This window comes from Coenobita brevimanus, chromosome 105, assembly GCF_032717465.1.
Source record: "Coenobita brevimanus isolate Jiangsu-jjx chromosome 105, ASM3271746v2, whole genome shotgun sequence".
Taxonomy (NCBI): domain Eukaryota; kingdom Metazoa; phylum Arthropoda; class Malacostraca; order Decapoda; family Coenobitidae; genus Coenobita; species Coenobita brevimanus.
The window spans coordinates 10,882,368-10,905,369 of NC_137058.1; the positions used below are offsets into that span (position 1 = coordinate 10,882,368).

Here is a 23,002-nt window from a genome sequence, read left to right on the forward strand (position 1 = left end):
AGCCTGGTATGGTATTGGACAGTGAGGAAAGAGGATATACGCAGGATCGGAGCTACAGAAATTACAGTGATTAGGTGGATGTGCAGTGCGTCCTTGAATGCGAGACCTGTGGGGCTAGGTTTACGATGGTAGTGGAGAGAGGAAGGATGGGACTGTAGTGTGTTGGTGTTACTATCGTCAAAATTTGGGGATTTATCTTCCACTGCCTACTTGAGTTTTATTTCTCTCAGAAGGATGGGGGAGGCGGTGGCTGAATCGGTAGAGAAGCGGCCTGCAGTCCTGATGGACCCAGGTTCGAATCCCGGCTGGGGCAAGGATTTGAATTTCATAAAAAGCAGACTTTCCTGATCTACCAGATGACCCGCCGACATGTCGTAAAATTATCCCCGCTAATAACAATACACCAGTCCTAAATGAGACAGCCATAGCATTTATTCAATATGGACGGTGGGTGTTAGCGCCGAAGTGGTGACGTGTGGAGGTGTAGGAGGACTACTGGGCTTTGGGGTAAGCTATTGCCCCCGAGATATTGGCCCTGAAGCCTTTGCCCAGAGTCGGACACATAAAAAAAATACTGTATAATTATAATATTTCAATCCTGCTCTGTTTAAGCGATTTTTACCCAGTTTAGAAGAGAAATTTCGAGCTGGATGGAAAAGAGTTTTCATAAAGTGCTTATGTACGAAGTCGCTCCTAAGCAAACTATATATATCTGAAGGCGAGAATAATGAACCAGAAAAAGACGTCACTGTTTGGAAAGCGTTAAGCAAACGGCCGCAAATATCGTGTCTATTGTACCAAAATTCGAAGCACTGTAGAATTCTTGATGCATTACTCCGCCATCTGAATACAACCATACGCTGTATTAGTAACTTGTGTGTATTGGTTCGTAGTACTTCTCATGAAAATATAGGTCTAGTTTTATGTTTTGACGTTTACGATACATACGTCACCAGCAAGTAAAATTAATTTTTTGGGCCATGGTAAGCGATTACTATATTACTAGTAGTAGTAGTAGTAGTAGTAGTAGTAGTAGTATTCAGTAAGGAAGAGATAGGCGGAGTATTTTGAAAGACTGTTAAATGCAGAGGAGGAAAGGGAGGCTGAGATTGTGGCGGATGGGAGGGTGCAAGGAATAAATGTATTGGGAGAGTTGAATGATTCATTGATCACGAAGGAGGAAGTGCAGGAAGCAGTGAAGGAGATGAAAAATGGGAAAGCTGCAGGTATGGATGGGTGTGCTGTGGAATGCCTGAAAGGTGGAGGAGCGACTATTGTTGACTGGTTAGTAAGATTGTTGAATGTGTGCTTTGTGAAAGGTATGGTGCCATTTGACTGGGCAAGCGCTTGTTTGGTCCCTTTGTATAAAGGTAAGGGTGATAAGCATGAATGTACTAGCTTTAGGGGTATAAGTCTGTTGAGTGTTGTAGGTAAGGTATATGGTAGAGTGTTAATTAAGAGAGTTAGAGATGGTACAGTGAGAGTGATTGGTGATGAGCAGTGTGGCTTTAGGAGAGGGAGGGGTTGCGAGGATCAGGTGTTTGCTGTGAGACAGGTGTGTGAAAAGTTTTTAGCGAAAGGTAAGGATGTGTTTTGGGCGTTCATGGATTTAGAGAGAGCTAGTGGTAGGTGGTGGCGACCATCATCCACTCACTTTATGTAGTGCTGCCTACTTCTTGGCCTTTATTATTTTTTTTTTCTGTGCCTGCCCTCCTCTTTTACAATTTCTCCCATCTTTCCTGTCACATCTTATTGTTTTTCTTTCCTTTACAGGTGGCATTACATTAAGTGACGAGCCAAATGGTTTCCTGTAAACCAAGAAACCATTTACAACGCTGGGTGGTAACCATATAACCAAATCCTACGTGTCAACAAGTGGGTTGGTGGAGGGTTAGTGCCCTTCCCTGTAAAACAAATAACTCAAAGTCAGTGGCCACCCCTTACGGGATTATGGCGTCTGGCAATAGATAGATAGATAGATAGTGAGATAGAATTGACAGGGAGGCTTTGTGGACTGTTTTAAGAGGGTATGGACTTGATGGTAGGTTACTGAAAGGAGTGAAAAATTTTTTTTGCAAACAGTACAGCGTGTGTAAGAGTGGGAAATACTGTGAGTGATTGGTTTCCTGCGAGAGTGGGGCTGTGGCATGGATAAGTGATGTCGCCTTGGCTGTTTAATATCTATATGGATGGTGTTGTAAGGGAGGTGAATGCGAGAGTGCTAGGTGGAGGTCTGAGACTGGTGAGTGTTGATGGTAGAGAGTGGAATCTGAAGCAGCAAGCAAAATGATGAAGTGTATGAAATTGGTGGATGGTAGGAGGATGAATATAGTTTTGAATGGTGAGTAGTTTGAGGAGGTAGAGTTTTTTAAGTGTTTAGGGTCACATGTTTCTCTGGATGGAAGAATAGATGCAGAAGTGGAATTTAGAATGAATGAAGTAGGAAAGGTGCTGGGAGGAATGAAAAAAGTGTTTAGATATCGTTCGCTTAGAATGGATATAAAGAGAAGGCTGTATGAGGGTGTTGTGGTCCTTACTGCGTTATATGGGTCTGAAACCTGGAATATGGGTGTAGCAGAGAGGAAAAGTTTGAATGTAATGGAGATGAGGTGTCTGAGGAGTATGTGTGGAGTGACGCGTATGGATCGAGTGAGAAATGATGAAGTGCGAAAGAGAACTGGAGTTGTTCGGGAGATGGCTGGTAGAGTTTAGCAGAGGGTGTTGCGATGGTTTGGGCATATGGAGAGAATGGATAATGAGCGATTGGTGAAAAAAATAACTAGATCTGATGTGAGAGGTGTAAGGCTGAGGGGAAAACCACGAATAGGATGGATGGACAGTGTGAAGAGAGCGCTGGATGCGAGAGCGATGTCTGTTGAGCAAGGAAGAGTGGCTGTGCGTGATACAAATGAATGGAGAGAAATTGTGAATGAATAAATGATGACGCAGCCCTTAGGGGATATTTTCCTGCATTTGTCCGATCAGCTGATCAAGTCAGGTGCGGGTAAGGGGATGGGTCTATTATCATGTGGCAGGGGTAAACCAGCTCTGCTGTCGGGCCCTGCTGCTGATGTCACTGATTGCACCGCGCAGTTGACCCTCTTGCGGTGTGGTATGGTGAGGATCTGTCCCTTCTCCCCTTTGGGACTAAGATGCGAATGAATGTGTTTGAGTGGATGAGTAAATTGGGAGTGTGTCATTCTGTCTCGGCTACCTCCCTTTCCTTGGGGGAAGCAGCCTAGGTATACAGATATAGATATAGATTATTTTGATGATGATGATGATTATTATTATTATTACTATTACTACTACTACTACTACTACTACTACTATTGTTGTTATTATTATTATTATAATGTTTGTTATTGTATACTGACAGGTAGGGCACCCGGGCACCCACCATCCAATTATTCAGTGTAGTGCCATGTATGGCTGAAACTACACTGAGGGAGCAGTTATATGGTCTCTTGTAGCTTCAGAAACCACTTAAGACGTTGGGTGGTCACCATATAACTAAGTGAAGTCTTGTGGTCTATTTCATTAAGGTATGCAACCAGATAGGGCATGTAAGGGTTTACGTCCTAACAGAGGCTGGGATTTATTGCAACCATAATGAGTCTTTGGGGTGAGCTAGGATGATGGTGATGATGATGGTGGTGGTGGTGATTTTTATTCCCTTTTTTTTGCAGTCTGGTCTTGGGTTCCTTGAGGTGCAGGACATAACGCTAACAGATGCTGGGAATTACACCTGTCGTGTGGATTTTGTTAAGTCACAAACCATGATGTCACTCCTACAACTCACGGTTCATGGTAAGGGCAATTCTTTTTATTTATTTATTTTTTTTAACTGCTTGTCTTATTATTTTCAATGTATATTTTGTGAAATTTTTGCTTAAGTATATCGAATGATTGTATTACAGATTTTCTTTTCTACTGAGATTTTGTAGTTAATAGTAAAATTAATTATTATCTTGCTTCTGGTCCTTTTCAATTATTTTATTTAGGATGAAGCACGATCTCTGGCTAGTTTTGTCTTTTCATTGTGGCAATGTTCTCTTTTTCTTTTGGTAATTTTTTTTTTTTTTTTTTTTTTTACTTTCATTTCTGATTTTTTTCTTTTGTGCTGTCTCAGTCATCATTTCCCGGAATTCCTCCCCCCCCCCTCTCTCTCATGAAAAGTTCATAATTTATTCCTCTTTTTTTTTTTTTCTTTATAGTACTCCTCTCTCTTCTCATTCTCTTTCCTCTAACACGATTCGTTGTCAAATATCTCGACTGAATATGGCGAATGCTTATTTTAGAATATAAGGAATGGACCAAGGTGAAGTTTGTCTTCAGTCCAGCTGTTTGTTTCTCATGCTTTCCAAAATTATCGTTGCTAACACTTTACGTCTTGTTCTGATACGTTACATTATATCCAAACATTACGTTTTGTCTGTTTCCTGTCATTATTTATCGTGGTCCCATTTTCTTGGTAGGGGTAAGTTTCAGTTTTTGATTCTGTTATCGTGTTTTTGATGATTATATATATATATATATATATATATATATATATATATATATATATATATATATATATATATATATATATATATATATAATAAGGAGTGAATGAGAACATTGTAAAATTGCTCGAAACACGTATAAAGAGGGAACTGCTACAGTTAAATTACATAAGGACTCGGAAAAAGATAAGGTTGAGAAGGGCGTGCGTCAGGGAGATGCAATTTCATCAAAATTATTTACAGCATGCCTAGAAAGTATTTTAAGAAAACTAGACTGGGAAAACAAAGGAGTGATCATACTGGAGAAAAGCTAAACCATTTAAGATTTGCAGATGACATTGTCCTAATCTCACAAACAGCGAAGGCACTGCCAGAAATGTTAAATGACCTGAACAGAGAAAGTCTGAAAGCTGGACTGAAGATGAACCGGAGTAAAACTAATGTTTAATCCACAAACACCAAAGAGCGTCATCAGAATAAGCGATGAAATTCTTGAAGAAGTTGAGGAGTACAATTACTTGGGACAAATACTAAAATTAACGAAAGATCATGATAGCGAAATAAAAAGACGCATTACAATTGGATGGAAAGCTTTCAGTAAACACAGAGACATTATGAAAAGTAGCTTGACAGTTTGTATGAAATGAAAAATATATAACGAATGTATAATTCCAGCTATGACGTATGGTTGTGAGACCTGGAAACTGACAACATCAGTGGAAAATAAATTAATTCGTTCTCAGAGAGCCTTGGAAAGGTCAGTGTTGGGAATATCTTTAAAAGACAGGAAAAGATCAACTTGGGTGAGAGAGCAGACTAAAGTCAAAGATATTATAGAAGTTATAAAAGAACAGAAATGGAGGTGGGCAGGCCATATAGCAAGAATAAGGGATAACCGATGGAGCAAGAGGCTGCCTAACTGGACACCAAGAGATTGTAAACGTAGCAGAAAAAGGCCAGACAGGAGATGGAATGATGAGATTGAGAAATTTGCAGGGAAAACCTGGCAAAGATTGGCTCAGTCAACGAATTCGTGGAAAAGGTTGGGGGAGGCGTTTGTTCAGCAGTGGACTAGTTATAGCTGATGATAATGATGATGACGATGATGATAATATATATATATATATATATATATATATATATATATATATATATATATATATATATATATATATATATATATATATTTAGGTGGAGTAGATTGTAGCACCAGTCGAGCAGGGCAGTACTCCCGAGGTGGATGGAAAGCTGATGATAGGGAGTGCTGGAGCTCCCGTTTCATCAGCCCTCAGGACTAGTTCCTGACCATCCCCCTTTGGTGAACTTTTTCAGTGTCTCAGTTACACTGAGAGTAGGCCAGCATTCTCTCCAGCACAAATTTCTTTATCTACACCAGACTACATGCACAGTACACACTACACTTCCTTTTCCATTCAGTTCAAAAAAGAATCATGGCGTTTCATCACTCAGCCTCGGAGTCCCCCGAGGGGGGACCATAAGTGCCCTCACCTTCCGCCCCCCTCCCGGTGATGACTCGAGGTGCCTGGAACAACTGTCTGACTCTCTTCTTCATTTCTGCAACATTCGCAGCCTTTCCTCTAACTTTCTCTCTGTTGAGCACCACCTCTCCTCCTCTAAACCTCACCTTTTTCTAACGGAGACTCAGCTGTCTGAGGCAACTGACAGCAAACCCTTTTCTGTATCCTCCTACTTTCTCTATACTCATTTCAAAGCCAAAGGTGGCTGTTGTGTATATATACTCAACGACTTATCTTGCTCTTGTGTTCCTGAGTTCGATTCTTCTGAATTCTCCACACTCTGGCTTCGGCTTTCCTGTCATTCTTTGACTAAATATATCTGTGCTGTTTACTTATCCCCTAATTCTACTGACTATCAAAATTCTTCGACTATCTTACTTCTACGATGGAGCACATCCTATCCATTTCTCCTTTCTCTGAAATCTCCATTCTAGGAGATATCAATGTTCACCACCACCTTTGGCTCTCCTCTCCTTTAAGTGATCCACCTGGTGAACAAGTCTACATCTTTTCTATCCTTAATGACCTAGAGCAGCTTGTACAGCACCCTACCCGTATCCCAGACCGCCTTGGAGAGAGTTCCAACATACTTGACCTCTTCCTTACAACTAATCCTTCTGCTTACACTGTTAATCTTTTCTCTCTCTTGGGCTCCACCGATCACAACCTTATGACCTTAACCTGTCCTATCACTCCGGTACGGCCTGTGGACCCTGCAGGAAAACGTCGTCTGTGGCATTTTGGAGCCGCGGATTGGGAGGCCCTCAGGCAGTACTTTGATTTTCCCTGGAATGATTATTGCTTCCATGGCCGGGAGCCATCTGAGTGTGCCTTGCGCATTACGGACGTTATTCTTTTGAGCATGGAAGCATACATTCCTTTCTCATATCCTTTGACTAACGCAAGAAAGCCTTGGTTTAATCACGCTTGTTCTCATGCTGTCCACAACAAGGAGAGGGCCTACAAAAGGTACCGGAGCCAACCCACCCCTGAATCACATCATCTTTACGTTTCTGCCCGGAATCATGCTAAGTCTGTTCTTCGCTCTGCTAAAAACAATTTCATCCATACTAAATGCGCTCAACTCTCCAACTCGAATTCTTCCAGCTCCTTCTGGCACCTTGCCAAAAACCTTTCTAACAACTTTACCTCATCATCCTTCCCTCATCTTTTCTACTCTGATGGTTCTGTAGCTAATTCTTCTACTGATAAAGCAGATCTCTTCGCACAGACTTTCTCCTCCAATTCCACCTTAGACGATTCCGGTGCTGTTCCTCCATCACTTCCCGCCTCTGACTTCCTCATGGCTGATATTAAAATTTCTTCAGCTGATGTATTTTCTGCCATCACTGACCTCAGTACTAACAAAGCATATGGGCCGGATGAAGTCTCTACTGTTGTTCTCAAGAACTGTGCTTCAGTGCTTACACCCTGCCTAGGCAAACTCTTTCGCCTTTGTCTGTCAACTTGTACCTTTCCGTCTTGCTGGAAGTTTGCTCTCATTCAGCCAGTCCCAAAGAAGGGTGACCACTTCCAACCCTCCAACTATTGTCCAATTGCTTTAACATCCTGTATTTCAAAAGTTTTCGAGTCAATTCTCAATAGAAATATTTTAAGGCATCTTTCCTATCACAACCTTCTTTCTGATCGTCAATACGGGTTCCGTCAGGGACGCTCCACTGGCGATCTTCTCACCTACCTTTCAGACTCCTGGTCATCCTCCTTTCGGGACTTTGGCGAAAGCTTTGCCATTGCACTTGACATCTCAAAGGCTTTTGATCGAGTCTGGCATAAATCTTTAATTTCCAAACTGCCCTCTTACGATTTCTATCCTTCTATCTGTGCCTTCATCGCTAGCTTCCTTTCTAGTCATTATATAGCCGCTGTTGTAGACAGCCATCGTTCTTCTCCTAGATCTATCAACAGTGGTGTTCCTCAGGGCTCTGTCCTATCACCAACTCTCTTCCTTTTATTCATCAGTGACCTTCTAAGCTGTACATCTAACCCTATCCACTCATATGCTGATGACTCCACCCTTCACCTTTTCATTCGGTTCCCGCAACGCCCATCTCAGCAGTTACTTCAGCAAACAAGGGATGAGGCTATGGCACACCTAATGTCTGACTTGGCTCGTATCTCTGACTGGGGTAAAAATAATTTTGTTGTTTTTAATGCATCTAAGACTCAGTTCTTACACCTATCAACCCGTCAAAATCTTCCACTGGTATACCCACTAATGTTTAATAATATTCAGCTTAATCCTGCATCATCCTTGAACATGCTTGGGGTTTCATTTACTCGGGACTTATCTTGGAAAGATCATATTACATCTCTTGTAAAATCTGCTTCCAAGAGATTGGGTGTGCTAAGCCGACTCCGTTCTTTCTTTACCCCTGCACAGTTGTTATCCATCCCTGTGTGGAGTACAACTCTCATGTGTGGGGAGGCTCCCCACATACAGCTCTTCTCAATAGGGTGGAGTCAAAGGTTTTTCGTCTCATTAACCCTCCTTCTCTTACTGACTCCCTTCAATCTCTGTCTCTTCGCCTCACTGTTGCATCTTTATCTCTTTTCTATCGCTACTTTAATGGTCATTGCTTCTCTGAACTGTCTGCATGCATTCCTCCACCTCTATGACGGGCGCGTAGCACCCGTCTAGCAGCAAACTATCATCCCTTTTCTGTCCACCTCTCTAATGCAAGAGTTAACCGTTACTCTCAGTCCTTCATTTATGCAATAGGTCAACTCTGGAACTGTCTCCCTCTGTCTGTATTTCCTGCTGCCTATGATCTCCAGTCTTTCAAACGCAGTGTGTCCAGGCAACTTGAAATGAACGGATCTTGAATTTGGCTCTCTCTTATATTTTGTTTTTCTCTTGGAGGGAACTGTTATTGCGGGCTCATGGGTTTTGGTTCCTTCTTCCTCGCATAAAATATATATATATATACAGAATAGATAGATAGATAGATATAGATATAGATAGATAGGTATGCATATAGATAGACAGATTGATAGATAAATATATATATATATATATATATATATATATATATATATATATATATATATATATATATATATATATATATACAACTATCTATCTATCTATCTATTTATCTATCTATAAATATATGTATGTATGTATATGTATGTTTTTATTTTTGTTTTTGTTCGTTGTCTCACTCTCATAAAGGAAAAGTTTTATGTCTATATAGATAGATATAGATATAGATAGATAGGTATGCATATAGATAGACAGATAGATAAATATATATATATATATATTTATATATATATATATATATATATATATATATATATATATATATATATACACAACTATCTATCTATTTATCTATCTATAAATATATGTATGTATTTATATGTATGTTTTTTTTTTTGTTCGTTGTCTCACTCTCATAAGGGAAAAGTTTTATGTTATCTCTTTCTTTGTGTTTTTCTTATTCTATTTATTGATTTTTCACGTTCTTTGGTTTTCTCTTTCTCTATTTCATTTCCAAGTTTCATGGCTATGTATGGTATGGATAAGGACGAAGATGCTGTGTATGATGTAGGGTAAAAATGATGATGATGATGATGATGATATATTCACTGCATCTTCTGTCAATAGCACCGATGATGATTATAGATGAAGAGTGAATCAGTCTTTCGTGTCTGATTTTTATGACTTTGCTAATAATGTCCAGTGGTCCCTTTTCCACCCTTTTAGTTGAAGGTCGGTAAGATGAAATTGTGTGGTCCCTTTTACTCTGTGGTTCCCCTTGGAACTGATTGTGAGATGGAGGTGGTGTCATGGCACTGAACCTATAATTATGGCAGCATAAATCAGCAAGCCTGTCACTCTCCTGTCACCAACACCTCAACACGTAATCAGCGGAATTTCGATGTCAGACAGTACGCAACCATACACTAGGCATACGTAGACATGGCTGCATGTATGAGTATGTAGCATATGAAGATTTCACGTAAGATAATAGTAACAAGAAGATGATGCTGGTGATGATGAAAAGGACTTTGCTCCTACTGCTGCTGCTGCTGCTAATGATAATGATGATGATGATGACAGAAAAGAGTTAGAATTATGCTGATGATGAATTATAGTTAGAATGATGATGATAATGATGATGATGATGGGTTAATGCGAAAAAGATGATGATGATGATGATGATGATGATGATGATGATAATGATGATGATATGATGATGATAAAGCAGAGTTGATGTGAAGATGATGATGATAATGACGATGGAGTAAGATGCTGGTGCTGCTGTTGATAATGATATGTTCTCTCTCTTGGCCCTACAGAAGAGATCCGTGGCCTTGAGATCTTCGACGCCAATGATAAGATGATCCGCAAGGTGGTGGGACCTTATCAGCTATCTTCACAGGTCGTTCTGTCCTGCCGAGCATATGGTGGTGAGTCTTCTCTGCTCACATATATATATATATATATATATATATATATATATATATATATATATATATAATATTTATTTTCCCAATTCGTTGGCTCGGGAGAGTGAATCCTTCATGTGTTGGTACCGATATAACTAGGTAGCTCTGCTGTCTGTCATATAATACATCCATCAAGTATTTCCTTATCCTCAGGGATGAGGATGATAGATTACAGGAGATGAGAAACTTAAACATGCTGTCTACTGGGTTCATCTTTTAGATGAACCTGGTGCCATTGGAACAGTCATTCACTGTTTAAATTATTTTTCCTACTTCCTGACGTTTTGATACAGAATAGTAAAGAGTTTTTGAAGTAGATTGGCGCGATATAACATTCATTACCTTCTACAATGGAAGTGGGCTTGTCAGAGTTTCACAAGTAAGTCTGAACAAAAATTCGTCATTGCAGAGAATAGTTCGTGGACTAATATTTGTTTTACGAATTTTTAAGAGCGATCTTGCTATCATTTCTGATCAGTTCTAGAACGATGACACTTTTCAGCGGCATTCTTCCGTCTTCCTCTTCTCTCTGTTTAGGAAGCACGTTCTACAGTGAACAAGTTAATGGAAATGACATCCAATCAACCCAAATAAAACAATGCTTTGTCCTGAGCAAAATTGTCTGAAGGTAGTCAGGTAATATAACACAGACGTTATCATCCTGGACGGATAATGGTTTTCCTAACGACACCGTGATCCTGTTCGTAATCCCCAAAGCCCAGCATTGAATCTGGTACACCGCGAGCTGTTCCAAGCGATATTTACAGCACCTGCTTGTTTTCGAACTATTAAATGTCAGCAACTCTATGACCCAGAATATTCAGTTAAAGACCAAAATACTCACCAATCCTTCATCTCTCTGTGGAAGTGTCCCCAAGTGTGTAGGTGGATGTGTTGTGGGGTGCAGAAGTGAAGAAAAGTAGTGGCAAGGCTGGCGACAGATGAACACATGGAGCTAAGTCTAAGGCGGGATGTCTGTGCAGGACAGAGCTGTCTAGGCAAGACAACAACAGCATCTCCAGTTCTCTCATTGTGGCTCTTTCATTCAGCCACTTCCTTGTATGAGTGAACGGCTTGGCAGCGGTGAAGGTGGCACAGGCTGTGAGGGTGATGGTGGAAGCCAGCAGATCATGTGAAACAGAACCAGAACCAATCATTCCACACCCTTCCATATTCCTCAACTGACTGTCTATGCCATCTGCCCGCCTTCCATACACTTGCACGGTGTTGCGATAACAAAAGAAATTGGTTTTTGCTTCAAACTGTAGTTGGAAAAGAAAAACGGTTGCGTCCATCAGCTGGGGGTTCCCAGACACCTGCTCATATCCAATGGCCAGCTCTGTCAATGGGGCTTTAGGAGTAACCAGATGTACCAAACCGTTTATTATGATATTCAGTATATTATATCATGGAAGTCATTACTTCTTTTAATCGTAAACAGTAATTTTCTTTACCATGAACCTTACATTATTCTGAAATGTTTTCTGAAAAGGATACTTGCTGGTTCAATAATATAACGTCATTCAGTCAGGGCATCATATATATATATATATATATATATATATATATATATATATATATATATATATATATATATATAAATATATATATATATATATATTTTGTTACGGAACAGAGAAAGATAATGTACACTTTAAGTGAGAATACTAAAAATCACTACAGTCCCGTAAAGTTCCAGGTTCAAAACAAAAGAGTTAGGTAAAATTACAAGTTAAAGTTTAATGCACAAACTAACAACAAAACATTCAGGACTCATAAGGATAATGTAATGGCAAATAAACAGGTTAAATATATGGTTAACTGCAATAGCCTCTATTAACACGAAATTAGCAAGAGTAAATTTATCTAAGTCAGCCCTGATGAAATGAGATACCAGATAATACTCAGTGAATGCCAGATAAATAATTACAGATACAAACTATTATCAAAAATGACTGACATAAAGGACCCTACATAAATTACAAAAACTTCACTAGGCCTACAAATTAAACTTATGCTATACAGTACAAGGAAAAAATGCAATAACAGTTATACTCAAATTACACACAGCTGCTAGATGGTTGGAGATTTCTTGAGCACTCACAATAATAATATCTGTACAGGGGAGGACAGAGATGTGAACAAAATGAGGAGCAGATCTAAGTGGCAATGATGCAGAGACTGAGCTCATTATATAGGGGCCAGGAGAGCTTGATACAACTTGTAATGAGGACGCGCAAATGAAGCCATGGGGACAAAGAGATGACAATCCCGCAAAGTATAACAGAGATGTCGACTTACTCTACTATAACGGTAGAAGGGGGGAACTGAGGCAGAACACGCTCGTGATCAAACATGCAGCATACTGTGCGTTAAAATTACACAAAGGATGATGAAATCATAGGCTATGTAACACCTCCCCACAAAGAAAAAAGAAATTTACAAAGGAAATTTCTTATTACTCTAAAACAATCTGTATATGGCACTACAGACCATGCAAAAGTCTTTCCTAATAGTACAAAACATGAGATCTCCCTAGCACGCTCAGTCATAGGTACTTGCCAGTATCCCTTTAACAAATCAAACTTACTTATGTACCTAGCCTTTCCGATCTTGTCTATGCAATCTTCCACACGAGGGAGAGGGTAAGTGTCTGTTTTAGTTATCTGATTAACACATCTGTAGTCGATGCAAAGCCTCTGTGACCCACCTGGCTTAGGGACCAGAGTGACAGGAGAACTCCACTCGCTCTGACAGGGCTTAATCATCTTGTGGTCCAACAGGTAGCCAAGCTCCTTCTGGATGAGAGGAACTTTCACTGGGTTCACACGGTAAGGAGGCAATTTAATTGGCTTTGCGTCTCCAACATCGACATCATGCATCAACACAGTGGTTCTTCCTGGAGTTGCACGGAACACTTGCAGGTACTCCTGCAGTAATGCCGAAAACTCCTGCCTTTCCTTGGGTGGTAGATGAGAAAGCTTAGTCTGGAGATCATTCATGATATCAGGATTCTTCCCCAAACTATCACTCAGGCTCATACTGCATGGGAGAGCTTCACTTGCAGACTCGGGTGGAACAGCTACAGTGCAGACTGGATTATTTTCGTCCCGCCTGTGATATAACTTTAGCATGTTGATGTGACATAGTTGCTTGCTCTTTCTACGATCTGGTGTGGCGATGACATAGCTGACATCACTGAGTTTCTTCTCCACGAAATAAGGGCCACTAAACTTGGCTTGAAGAGGTTGCCCATGAACTGGTAGCAGAATCAAAACCTGATCTCCTGGCTGAAAGTGGCGTAACCTGGACTTCTTGTCATACCAAGTCTTCATCTTCTCCTGAGCAGCTCCTAAATTCTCTCTCGCCAGCTGTAAAGCAGTGGACAGCCGTTCTTTGAACTTCATCACATACTCCAGCAGGTTGACGTCATCTTCCTCCAACAGCCAGCATTCCTTGAGTAACTTAAGGGGTCCTCTTACTTCATGGCCAAACAGTAGTTCAAAAGGTGAGAAGCCCAGTGATTCATTTGGAGATTCTCTTGCAGCAAACACAACGAATGGAAGACCTTTATCCCAGTCTTTCTGATGTTCCAAACAGTATTTCTTGAGCATCGATTTGAGTGTTTGATGATATCTCTCCAACGTTCCTTGGGTCTGGGGATGGTAAGCTGAAGACGTGATCTGGGTGATGCCCAACTCTTTCAGAGACTGTTTGAAAACGTTTGACATGAAATTACTTCCCCGGTCTGACTGTACCGGCAGACCAAACTTTGTGAAGAACCCTAGCATTTCCTTAACCACGTTCTTTGCTGAGATATTTCTAAGTGGAATGGCTTCAGGATAACGAGTAGCCATATCAATCATGGTCAACACATAAGAAAATCCTGAAGAAGTCTTAGGAAGAGGGCCCACAATATCCACCAACACACGGGTGAAAGGCGCCTCAAAAGGAGGAATGGGAACTAGAGGTGCAACCTTTTCGGTCTGATTACACTTCCCCACAACTTGACAGGTGTGACAAGACTTACAATACCAGGAAACATCCCTGAAGATACCTGGCCAGTAGAAGTGTTTCAAAATGCGTGCCACAGTCTTCCTCACTCCAAGGTGTCCTGCCAAACTGGAATCATGAGCCACTCGAATGATATCCTGCCTACAAACACGAGGGATGACAACTTGATGTACAACCTCCCATTCACAGTCGGCTGATGCTGTTGGGGGTCTCCACTTCCTCATAAGTACTCCTGACTTTACATAATAACAAGTAGAAGCACCGGCTGACTCTTCTTCACTGTAAGCAGAGTTAGCTAGACCTTTCAACTCAGGGTCAGCAACCTGCAACTCAACCAACTCTTGACGAGACAAATTATCAACACTACGGGGTACTGCCTCATCTGGTGAGTGGTCCAAATTAGCAAGAAAAGTGTCAGCTAGGATAACATCATCATCATCATTATCCTCTAAATCACCAGTAACTTTAGACTTAGCCCTAGTGACAGCACATGCAGGGAACACATCAGGGACATCACAATCCCGGGACGCAGCCACTGGCTCACTAGACAACTGAGGAGCTGGACACACTTGACTTCCACCAATATCATTTCCAAGTAAGAAAGTTACACCTGACATTGGGAGTGTCTCAACCAACCCAACCATAACAGAACCATTAACAAAACCAGACTCTAAATTCACTCTGCACAGAGGAACAGAGAAGTAATTATTCCCTACACCTTGTAAGATTACAGTTTCATCAGAGGAATTAACATTAGAGCCTAGAACACTGGTCAGCATAAGGGATTGGCAAGCACCTGTATCACGATATATTTGAACTGATTTCCTGTCATTACTGTCCAGAGGACTGACAAAACCATCAGACAGGAAATTAGCACATGAATTCTTGAGAGTGTCACCCACGTTACTGCTCAAAAGAGGAGCTCCATCATGAGAATTTAAGTTACCCCTCAAAGCAGGTTCAGTTAACTCAGTTAAAGAATTCTGGGAACTCTCAAGAGTGGACACTAGACCAATTGACTGAATATTTAAAGACTCCTTTTTGTTCACATCATGCTGTCTCCTGAAACATCTCTCCGTAGTATGACCAAGCTTACTACAATAAGTACATTTACTTTTCTGAAATCTAGAGGTGAAGCTGGTATTTACTTCCTGAGAAACATCATCCTTATTCTCTTTCCTGTTACCTGTACTCTGAGTAGAGGCAACGTACTTACTCTCAGCTTTCCCTTTTTCTCTAGAATATCTCTTGTGAGTGAGAACATACTCATCAGCTAAAACTGCAGCATCAGACAAATTATCTATTCTTTTCTCATCAAGATATAGGCTTACATCTTTATAAATACACCTTTTGAAGTCCTCCAGCAAAATCATCTGCTTAAATTTGTCAAAATCAGAATCCACATTCTTAGAATTTAACCACTGCTCCAACAAATCTTCTTTGATTTTTGCATACTCAACATGGGATTGCTTATCTTGCTTGTAAGTTGTCCTAAATTTTACTCTATAGGCTTCAGGAACAAGCTCATAGGCCTTAAGAATCAAGCTCTTAACTACATCATAATTATCAGACTGATCCTGAGGCAAAGATGCATAAGTTACTTGAGCTTTACCGGTGAGAACAGTTTGAAGGAGTACTGGCCAATACTCCTTAGGCCAATTAAAACCTGTAGCTACCCTCTCAAACAACTGAAAATACTTTGTTAAATCAGATTCATTAAAAGGAGGGACAAGTTTAACATTTTTAGCCACATCAAAATCATCAGAGCTAGATGATCCAGTTCCACCTTGTTTCATGCGATACTCATGGTCTGCCTGAATCCTAGCAAGTTCAACTTGTGAAACTCAGCCTCCTTAACATCAGCCTCCTTAGCACGTGCTTGAAATTCAGCTTCCTTCACACGAGCCTCCTGCAGGGCTAGCTGTAACTTAGCTAATTCAATCTGCGTTTGCTCATTTGGAGGAGTTACATTAAACAAGCTCTTATTAATCATGCCAACAATTTGATCTTTAGAATGATGAGAGTGAACTGCAATTCCCAATTGTTGAGCAACAAGCTTAAGTTCATTCTTTGTTCTGTTTTCTATATCACACACTGTTTGCACATTTGACAAAAAATCTTTGGCTTCATCAAGTGTAGAAATAGTAGCCATCATGAATATATCACAGTCACAAAATATCAAGCAATATCCTTATGATAATATCCTGAATATCCTGATAAGAGGTCGCCAAATTTATGTTACGGAACAGAGAAAGATAATGTACACTTTAAGTGAGAATACTAAAAATCACTACAGTCCCGTAAAGTTCCAGGTTCAAAACAAAAGAGTTAGGTAAAATTACAAGTTAAAGTTTAATGCACAAACTAACAACAAAACATTCAGGACTCATAAGGATAATGTAATGGCAAATAAACAGGTTAAATATATGGTTAACTGCAATAGCCTCTATTAACACGAAATTAGCAAGAGTAAATTTATCTAAGTCAGCCCTGATGAAATGAGATACCAGATAATACTCAGTGAATGCCAGATAAATAATTACAGATACAAACTATTATCAAAAATGACTGACATAAAGGACCCTACATAAATTACAAAAACTTCACTAGGCCTACAAATTAAACTTATGCTATACAGTACAAGGAAAAAATGCAATAACAGTTATACTCAAATTACACACAGCTGCTAGATGGTTGGAGATTTCTTGAGCACTCACAATAATAATATCTGTACAGGGGAGGACAGAGATGTGAACAAAATGAGGAGCAGATCTAAGTGGCAATGATGCAGAGACTGAGCTCATTATATAGGGGCCAGGAGAGCTTGATACAACTTGTAATGAGGACGCGCAAATGAAGCCATGGGGACAAAGAGATGACAATCCCGCAAAGTATAACAGAGATGTCGACTTACTCTACTATAACGGTAGAAGGGGGGAACTGAGGCAGAACACGCTCGTGATCAAACATGCAGCATACTGTGCGTTAAAATTACACAAAGGATGATGAAATCATAGGCTATGTAACAATATATATATATATTATATGTCAGACTCTGGTCATAGGCTTCAGAACCTGCTTTCAAGGCCCAGTAGTCCTCCTGCATACCAGACACCTCTACATGTCTACATGTTAAGAGCAGGTTTGAATACCCAAGAGTCGTCTGTAAGTTCTTCATTTATGTAATGTTTTGTAAGCATTATAGATAAGTCACTTACTGATCAGTTCTGTGAACGACTGTAGCCAAAACTAGGAACCCAGGAGCTACAGTTGGGTCTGTCTGTCTATCTATCTAAAGCCAGAAGCCTTAATTCCGTGAGGGATGGCCAAAAACAAATCGCATTCATGTCGCCCTGTCCCCTGCCATTATGCTACCCTCCTCCCAACTCTCACTCCCTTCTCTCATATACCTTTCCACTCCATTCCTACATCTCATCCTCGGTCTCTCCCTCGCTCTGCCCCCCATCACCTCATTCACATACACTTTCCTCGTTGGTCTCTCATTCTCCATCCTCTTCACATGGCCTTGCCACATCCGTGTATTTCTCCTAACGCTTTCTATCACATCCACCTCTACACCACAACGCTCCTTCACGTCCTCATTTGTCAGTCTGTCTGTCTTTCCATGTAACCCCACATGCACCTCTCAAATCATTCATTTCCACTACTCATACTCTTGTGTCCTTCCAACAAGGTCCAAGCTTGTCTTCCAAACGTTAGAGTTGGTATCAAAATACAGTCATGCAGCGACTTACTTCTGTGCTCACTTTACAGTTTCTTGTCACTGTTATCGAAGAACCAGCAATCATTCTTCCCTGTTTTACTCTTTCAAACACTACCTCCTCCAGACTTTCATCTTTTTTCATCACACTTTCCAGGTACTTAAATGTACTCACATTTTTCATTCCTCACCATCCTGCCTCACTGCATTCAGTGACTTCATTTCTCTCGAAGATCACAACTTTTCTCTTCCCCACACTCACCCCTAGATTCCAGTTCTTACACACTCTCCCAGACTTATTCACCATGCCTTGCAGTTCCCCTCCGTCTTCGCTGAACAATACAGTATCATCTGCAAACAACAGAACTGAAAGTTTCTAAACGCTGCCCTCTCTCATTAGAGCCGCTCCAAAATCCACTGCCCTACCCTGTATCTCTTTTATAACCCCATCCATATACAGACTGAACAGTCGTGGAGACATGACGCATCCCTGTTTCCATCCAACATGAGATGGAAAAATTTACTCAGTCAACATTCATTTGCACTGCAGCCTTAGTACTCTCATACATACTCTTCATGGCATTCAGTAATATCCTATTTACTCCATATATTCTTAAAATTTTCCACATTCCTTGTCTTTCTACACTGTCATGCATTCTCCAAATCCATGAAGGCTGGAAACAACTTCTTTCTCTTTTCTACAAACTTTTCCACTACAGACCGTAGAATGAATATCTGATCTACACAACCTCATCCCTTCCTAAAACCTCCCTGTTCTTTTCCAACTAATTCCTCTTTTATTTCCCTAACTCTGTGAATAAGTATCCTACCATATATTTTTTCCCATTACACTAAGAAAACAAATGCCCCTATGATAGCCACACACTTATTTTTCCCCTTTTCCTTTGTACAGGAGAATAAATATACCTGACTTCCAATCCTCCGGAACTATATCTTCCACCCAGGCCAAGCTGCACATCCTCTATATCGTTCTACTACTGTCTCACCCCTATGCTTCAGCTTTTCACCACACACTTCAGCAATTACTAGGGTATTCCCCAATTTGACTTTCTTCACTGTTAGAGCTACTTCCATCCTACTGATCTCCTGCTATCTCATCCCCCTCCTTTTCCCAGCCATTCCGCAGCTAACTTATGCTGGCATTTCTTTCACTCGCTGAAGGGCTGCTTTCTGCGGCCTCAGCTCCATGTTAATTCACTCCTTATCTTCAGAAATGAATCATAACTGGGGAACCGGTGGCCCGATTGGACTGAAAATTGTTGTAGTCTTCAAGTTAGAGCATTTTAACAGTACCATGTTCTAACAAAAATTTGCGCTACATGCACCGTTTTGCCATGTTACGGTAACAAACAAACCAAGAAACATACAGAAATCGGATCATTGTAATATAGATTATAATATACCATTATATTATACAATTTTAGGAGTTTAACGAGGAAGGAAGGAGAGGTGAGATAGTGATAATACAAAAAAACATGTCATTCTACAGTATTCTCTTGTGTCATGTTGGTAATTTCAGTGTGGTATCAAGGGCGAATACATCCAGTGCTCTAATGAAGTTGAAAAAAAGGTCAGAAATTAGTCATAACTTGGGAACCGGTGGCCCAATTGGCCTGGAAATTGTCTTAATTCTTCATGTAAGAGCACTTTAATTGTACTTTGCTCCAACAAAAATTTGTGAACATGCACCATTTTTGCTGTGTTACCGTGACAAACCAACAAATTAAAAAAAACAACAAACATACAGAAATTGGAATATTATAATACATATTATCTCTGTTTAAAAATTCCTTAATGTGTTTTTGCCATCTGCGCACATTTTCTCCATTTTCCACGAACAATCTTTTACTCCCCTGCTACCTTCTTTATCTACAATTCTACTTCTCTTTACCTCATTCCAGAACATTTCTTACAATCCTTCCGCTTTACACTCAGATTCATTCCAAATTCCTAATCCAATCCTTTCTTACTTTCTCTTACTAATCTTTTCACCTATCTCTTCTTCTCTACATATAACTCTCTATTCCATTGCTCAGATTCCTTCATGCCTCTGCTTCCCATCCACTCACTAAATGTTTTCTTCTTTTGCACCACAGCTTGTCTCACCCACTCATTCCACCATGCTGTTCCTTCCACCCCCTTTCGTCTTCGCATCACCCCACACACCACCTTACTTGCTGCACATTTTTCTTCTGTGAATATCTTGCACACATCTTTCATCAGTGAATATCTTGCACACACCTTTAGAGGAGTAGACTGTAGCACCAGTAGAACAGGGCAGTACTGCCAAGGTGGATGGAAAGCTCATGACAGGGAGAGCTGGAGCTCCTGTTTCATCAGCCCTTAGGACTAATTCCGGACCATCCCCGTTTGCTGAACTTATTCAGTGTTTCAGTAACACGGAGAGTAGGCCAGCATGCTCTCCAATACAAGTTTCTCTATCAACACCAAACTACATGCACGGTACACACTACACTTCCTTTTCCAAAATTTAAAAAAAAAAATCGTGGCAGCAAAACACGTGGCCTCGGAGTTCCCGGGGGGGGGGGACCATCAATGCCGCCACCTTCCGCCCCTCTCCCGGTGACGACTCGAGCTGCCTGGAACCACTGTCTGACTCTCTTCTTCTTCATTTCTGCAACATCCGTGGCCTTTCCTCTAACTTTCGCTCTGTTGAGCACCACCTCTCCTCCTCTAAACCTCACCTTCACTTCTCAGCTGAGACTCAGCTGTCTGAGGCAACTGATAGCAAACCCTTTTCTGTATCCTCCTACTTTCTCTATAATCATTTCAAAGCCAAAGGTGGATGTTGTGTATATGTACGCAGAAACTTAGCTTGCTCTCGTGTTCCTGAACTTGACTCTTCTAAATTCTCTACTGTCTGGTTTCAGCTTTCCTGTCATTCTCTGACTGAATATATCTGTGCCGTACACTTATGTCCTAATTCTACTGAGGATGAAAAATTCTTCGACTATCATAAATCTACAATGGAACACATTCTATCCATTTCTCCTTTCACTGAAATCTCCATTCTAGGAGATTTCAACGTTCACCACCACCTTTGGCTCTCCTCTCCTTTCACTGATCCACCTGATGAACAAGCCTACATCTTTTCTGTCCTTAATGACCTAGAGCAGCTTAACAGCACCGTACTAGTGTCCCTGACCATCTTGGAGAGAACTCCAACATACTTGACCTCTTTCTTACAGCTAATCCTTCTGTTTAAACTGTTAATTTTTCCTCTCTGTTGGGCTCCTCTAATCACAACCTTGTTACCTGAACCTGTCCTATCACTCCAGTACGGCCTGTGGACCCTCCAAAGAAATGTCGGTTGTGACACTTTGGAGCTACTGATTGGGAGGCTCTCAGGCAGTATTTCTTTCATTTTCCTGGAATGACTATTGCTTCCATGGCAGGGAGCCATCTGAATGAGCCTTGCGCATTATGGAGGTTATTCTCAGATATGGCAGCATGCATTCCTTTCTCATATACTCTGACTAATGCAAAATGGCCTTGGATTAATCACGCTTGTTCTACTGCTCTCCACAACAAGGAGAGGGCCTATAAAGGTACCAGAGCCAACCTACCCCCGAATCACATCTTTTTTTTTTTTCTGCCTGGTATCAAGGTAACTGTTCTTCGCTTTGCCAAAAATGATCTCATCCATACTTAATACTCTCAACTCTCCAACTCGGATTCTACCCGCTCCTTCTGCCTCCTTGCCAAAAACCTTTCTAACAACTTTATGTCATCATCCTTCCCTCCTCTTTTCTACTCTGATAGCTCTGTAGCCATTTCTGCTACTGATATGGCAGATCTCTTTGCTGAGACTTTCTCCACTTCCACCTTAGATGATTCCGGTACTGTTCCTCCATCACTTCCCCTCTGTGACTTACTCATGGCTAGCATTAAATTTCCTTAGCTGATGTTCTTTCTGCCATCACTGGCCTCAATACTAACAAGGCATATGGGCCTGATGGAGTCCCTCCTGTTGTCCTCAGGAACTGCGCTTCTCTACTTACACCCTACATAGGTAAACTCTTTCACCTTTGCCTATCAACTTGTACCTTTCCTTCTTGCTGGAAGTTTGCTCGCATTCAGCCAGTCCCAAAGAAGGGTGACCATCCCAGACCCTTCAACTCTCGTCCAATTGCATTAACATCCTGTGTCTCAAGAGTTTTTGAGTCTATTCTTAACAAAAAAAATTTAAAGCATCTTTCCTATTACAACCTTCTTTCTGATCAAAAGCCTGGGAAGCTCCACTGGCGATCATCTCATCTACGTTTCAGACTCCTGGTCATCCTCCTTTCGGGACTTTGACGAAAGCTTTGCTATTGCACTTGACATCTCAAAGGATTTGATCAAGCCTGGCATAAATCTTTAATTTCCAAACTACTCTCTTATGGTTTCTATCCTTCTGTCTGTGGTTTCATCTACAGCTTCCCTTCTGGTTGTTCTATAGCCACTGTTGTAGACGGCCATTGTCCTTCTCCTAGATCTATCAACAGTGGTGCTCTTCATGACTCTTTCCTATCACCAACTCTCTTCCTTTTATTCATCAGTGACCTTCTAAGCTGTACATCTAATCCTATCTACTCGTATGCTGATGATTCCACCCTTTACCTTTCCATTCGGTTCCCGCAACGTCCATCTCAGCAGTTACTTCAACAAACAAAGGACGAAGCTATGGCACACCTAATGTCTGACTTGGCTCGTATTTCTGACTA

The 23,002-nt window shown here is 40.8% G+C and overlaps 1 protein-coding gene across 1 annotated transcript in view; it reads left to right on the forward strand.

Moving 5' to 3' along the window:
- LOC145416298 (nephrin-like) overlaps positions 1–23,002 on the forward strand; it is a 555,234-nt gene that overhangs the window by 170,928 nt on the left and 361,304 nt on the right. Inside the window, exons 4-5 of the mRNA XM_080285300.1 lie at positions 3,690–3,810; positions 10,370–10,480. Of these exons, the coding sequence (XP_080141426.1) occupies positions 3,690–3,810; positions 10,370–10,480 (232 nt within the window). The remainder of the gene's footprint in view (positions 1–3,689; positions 3,811–10,369; positions 10,481–23,002) is intronic.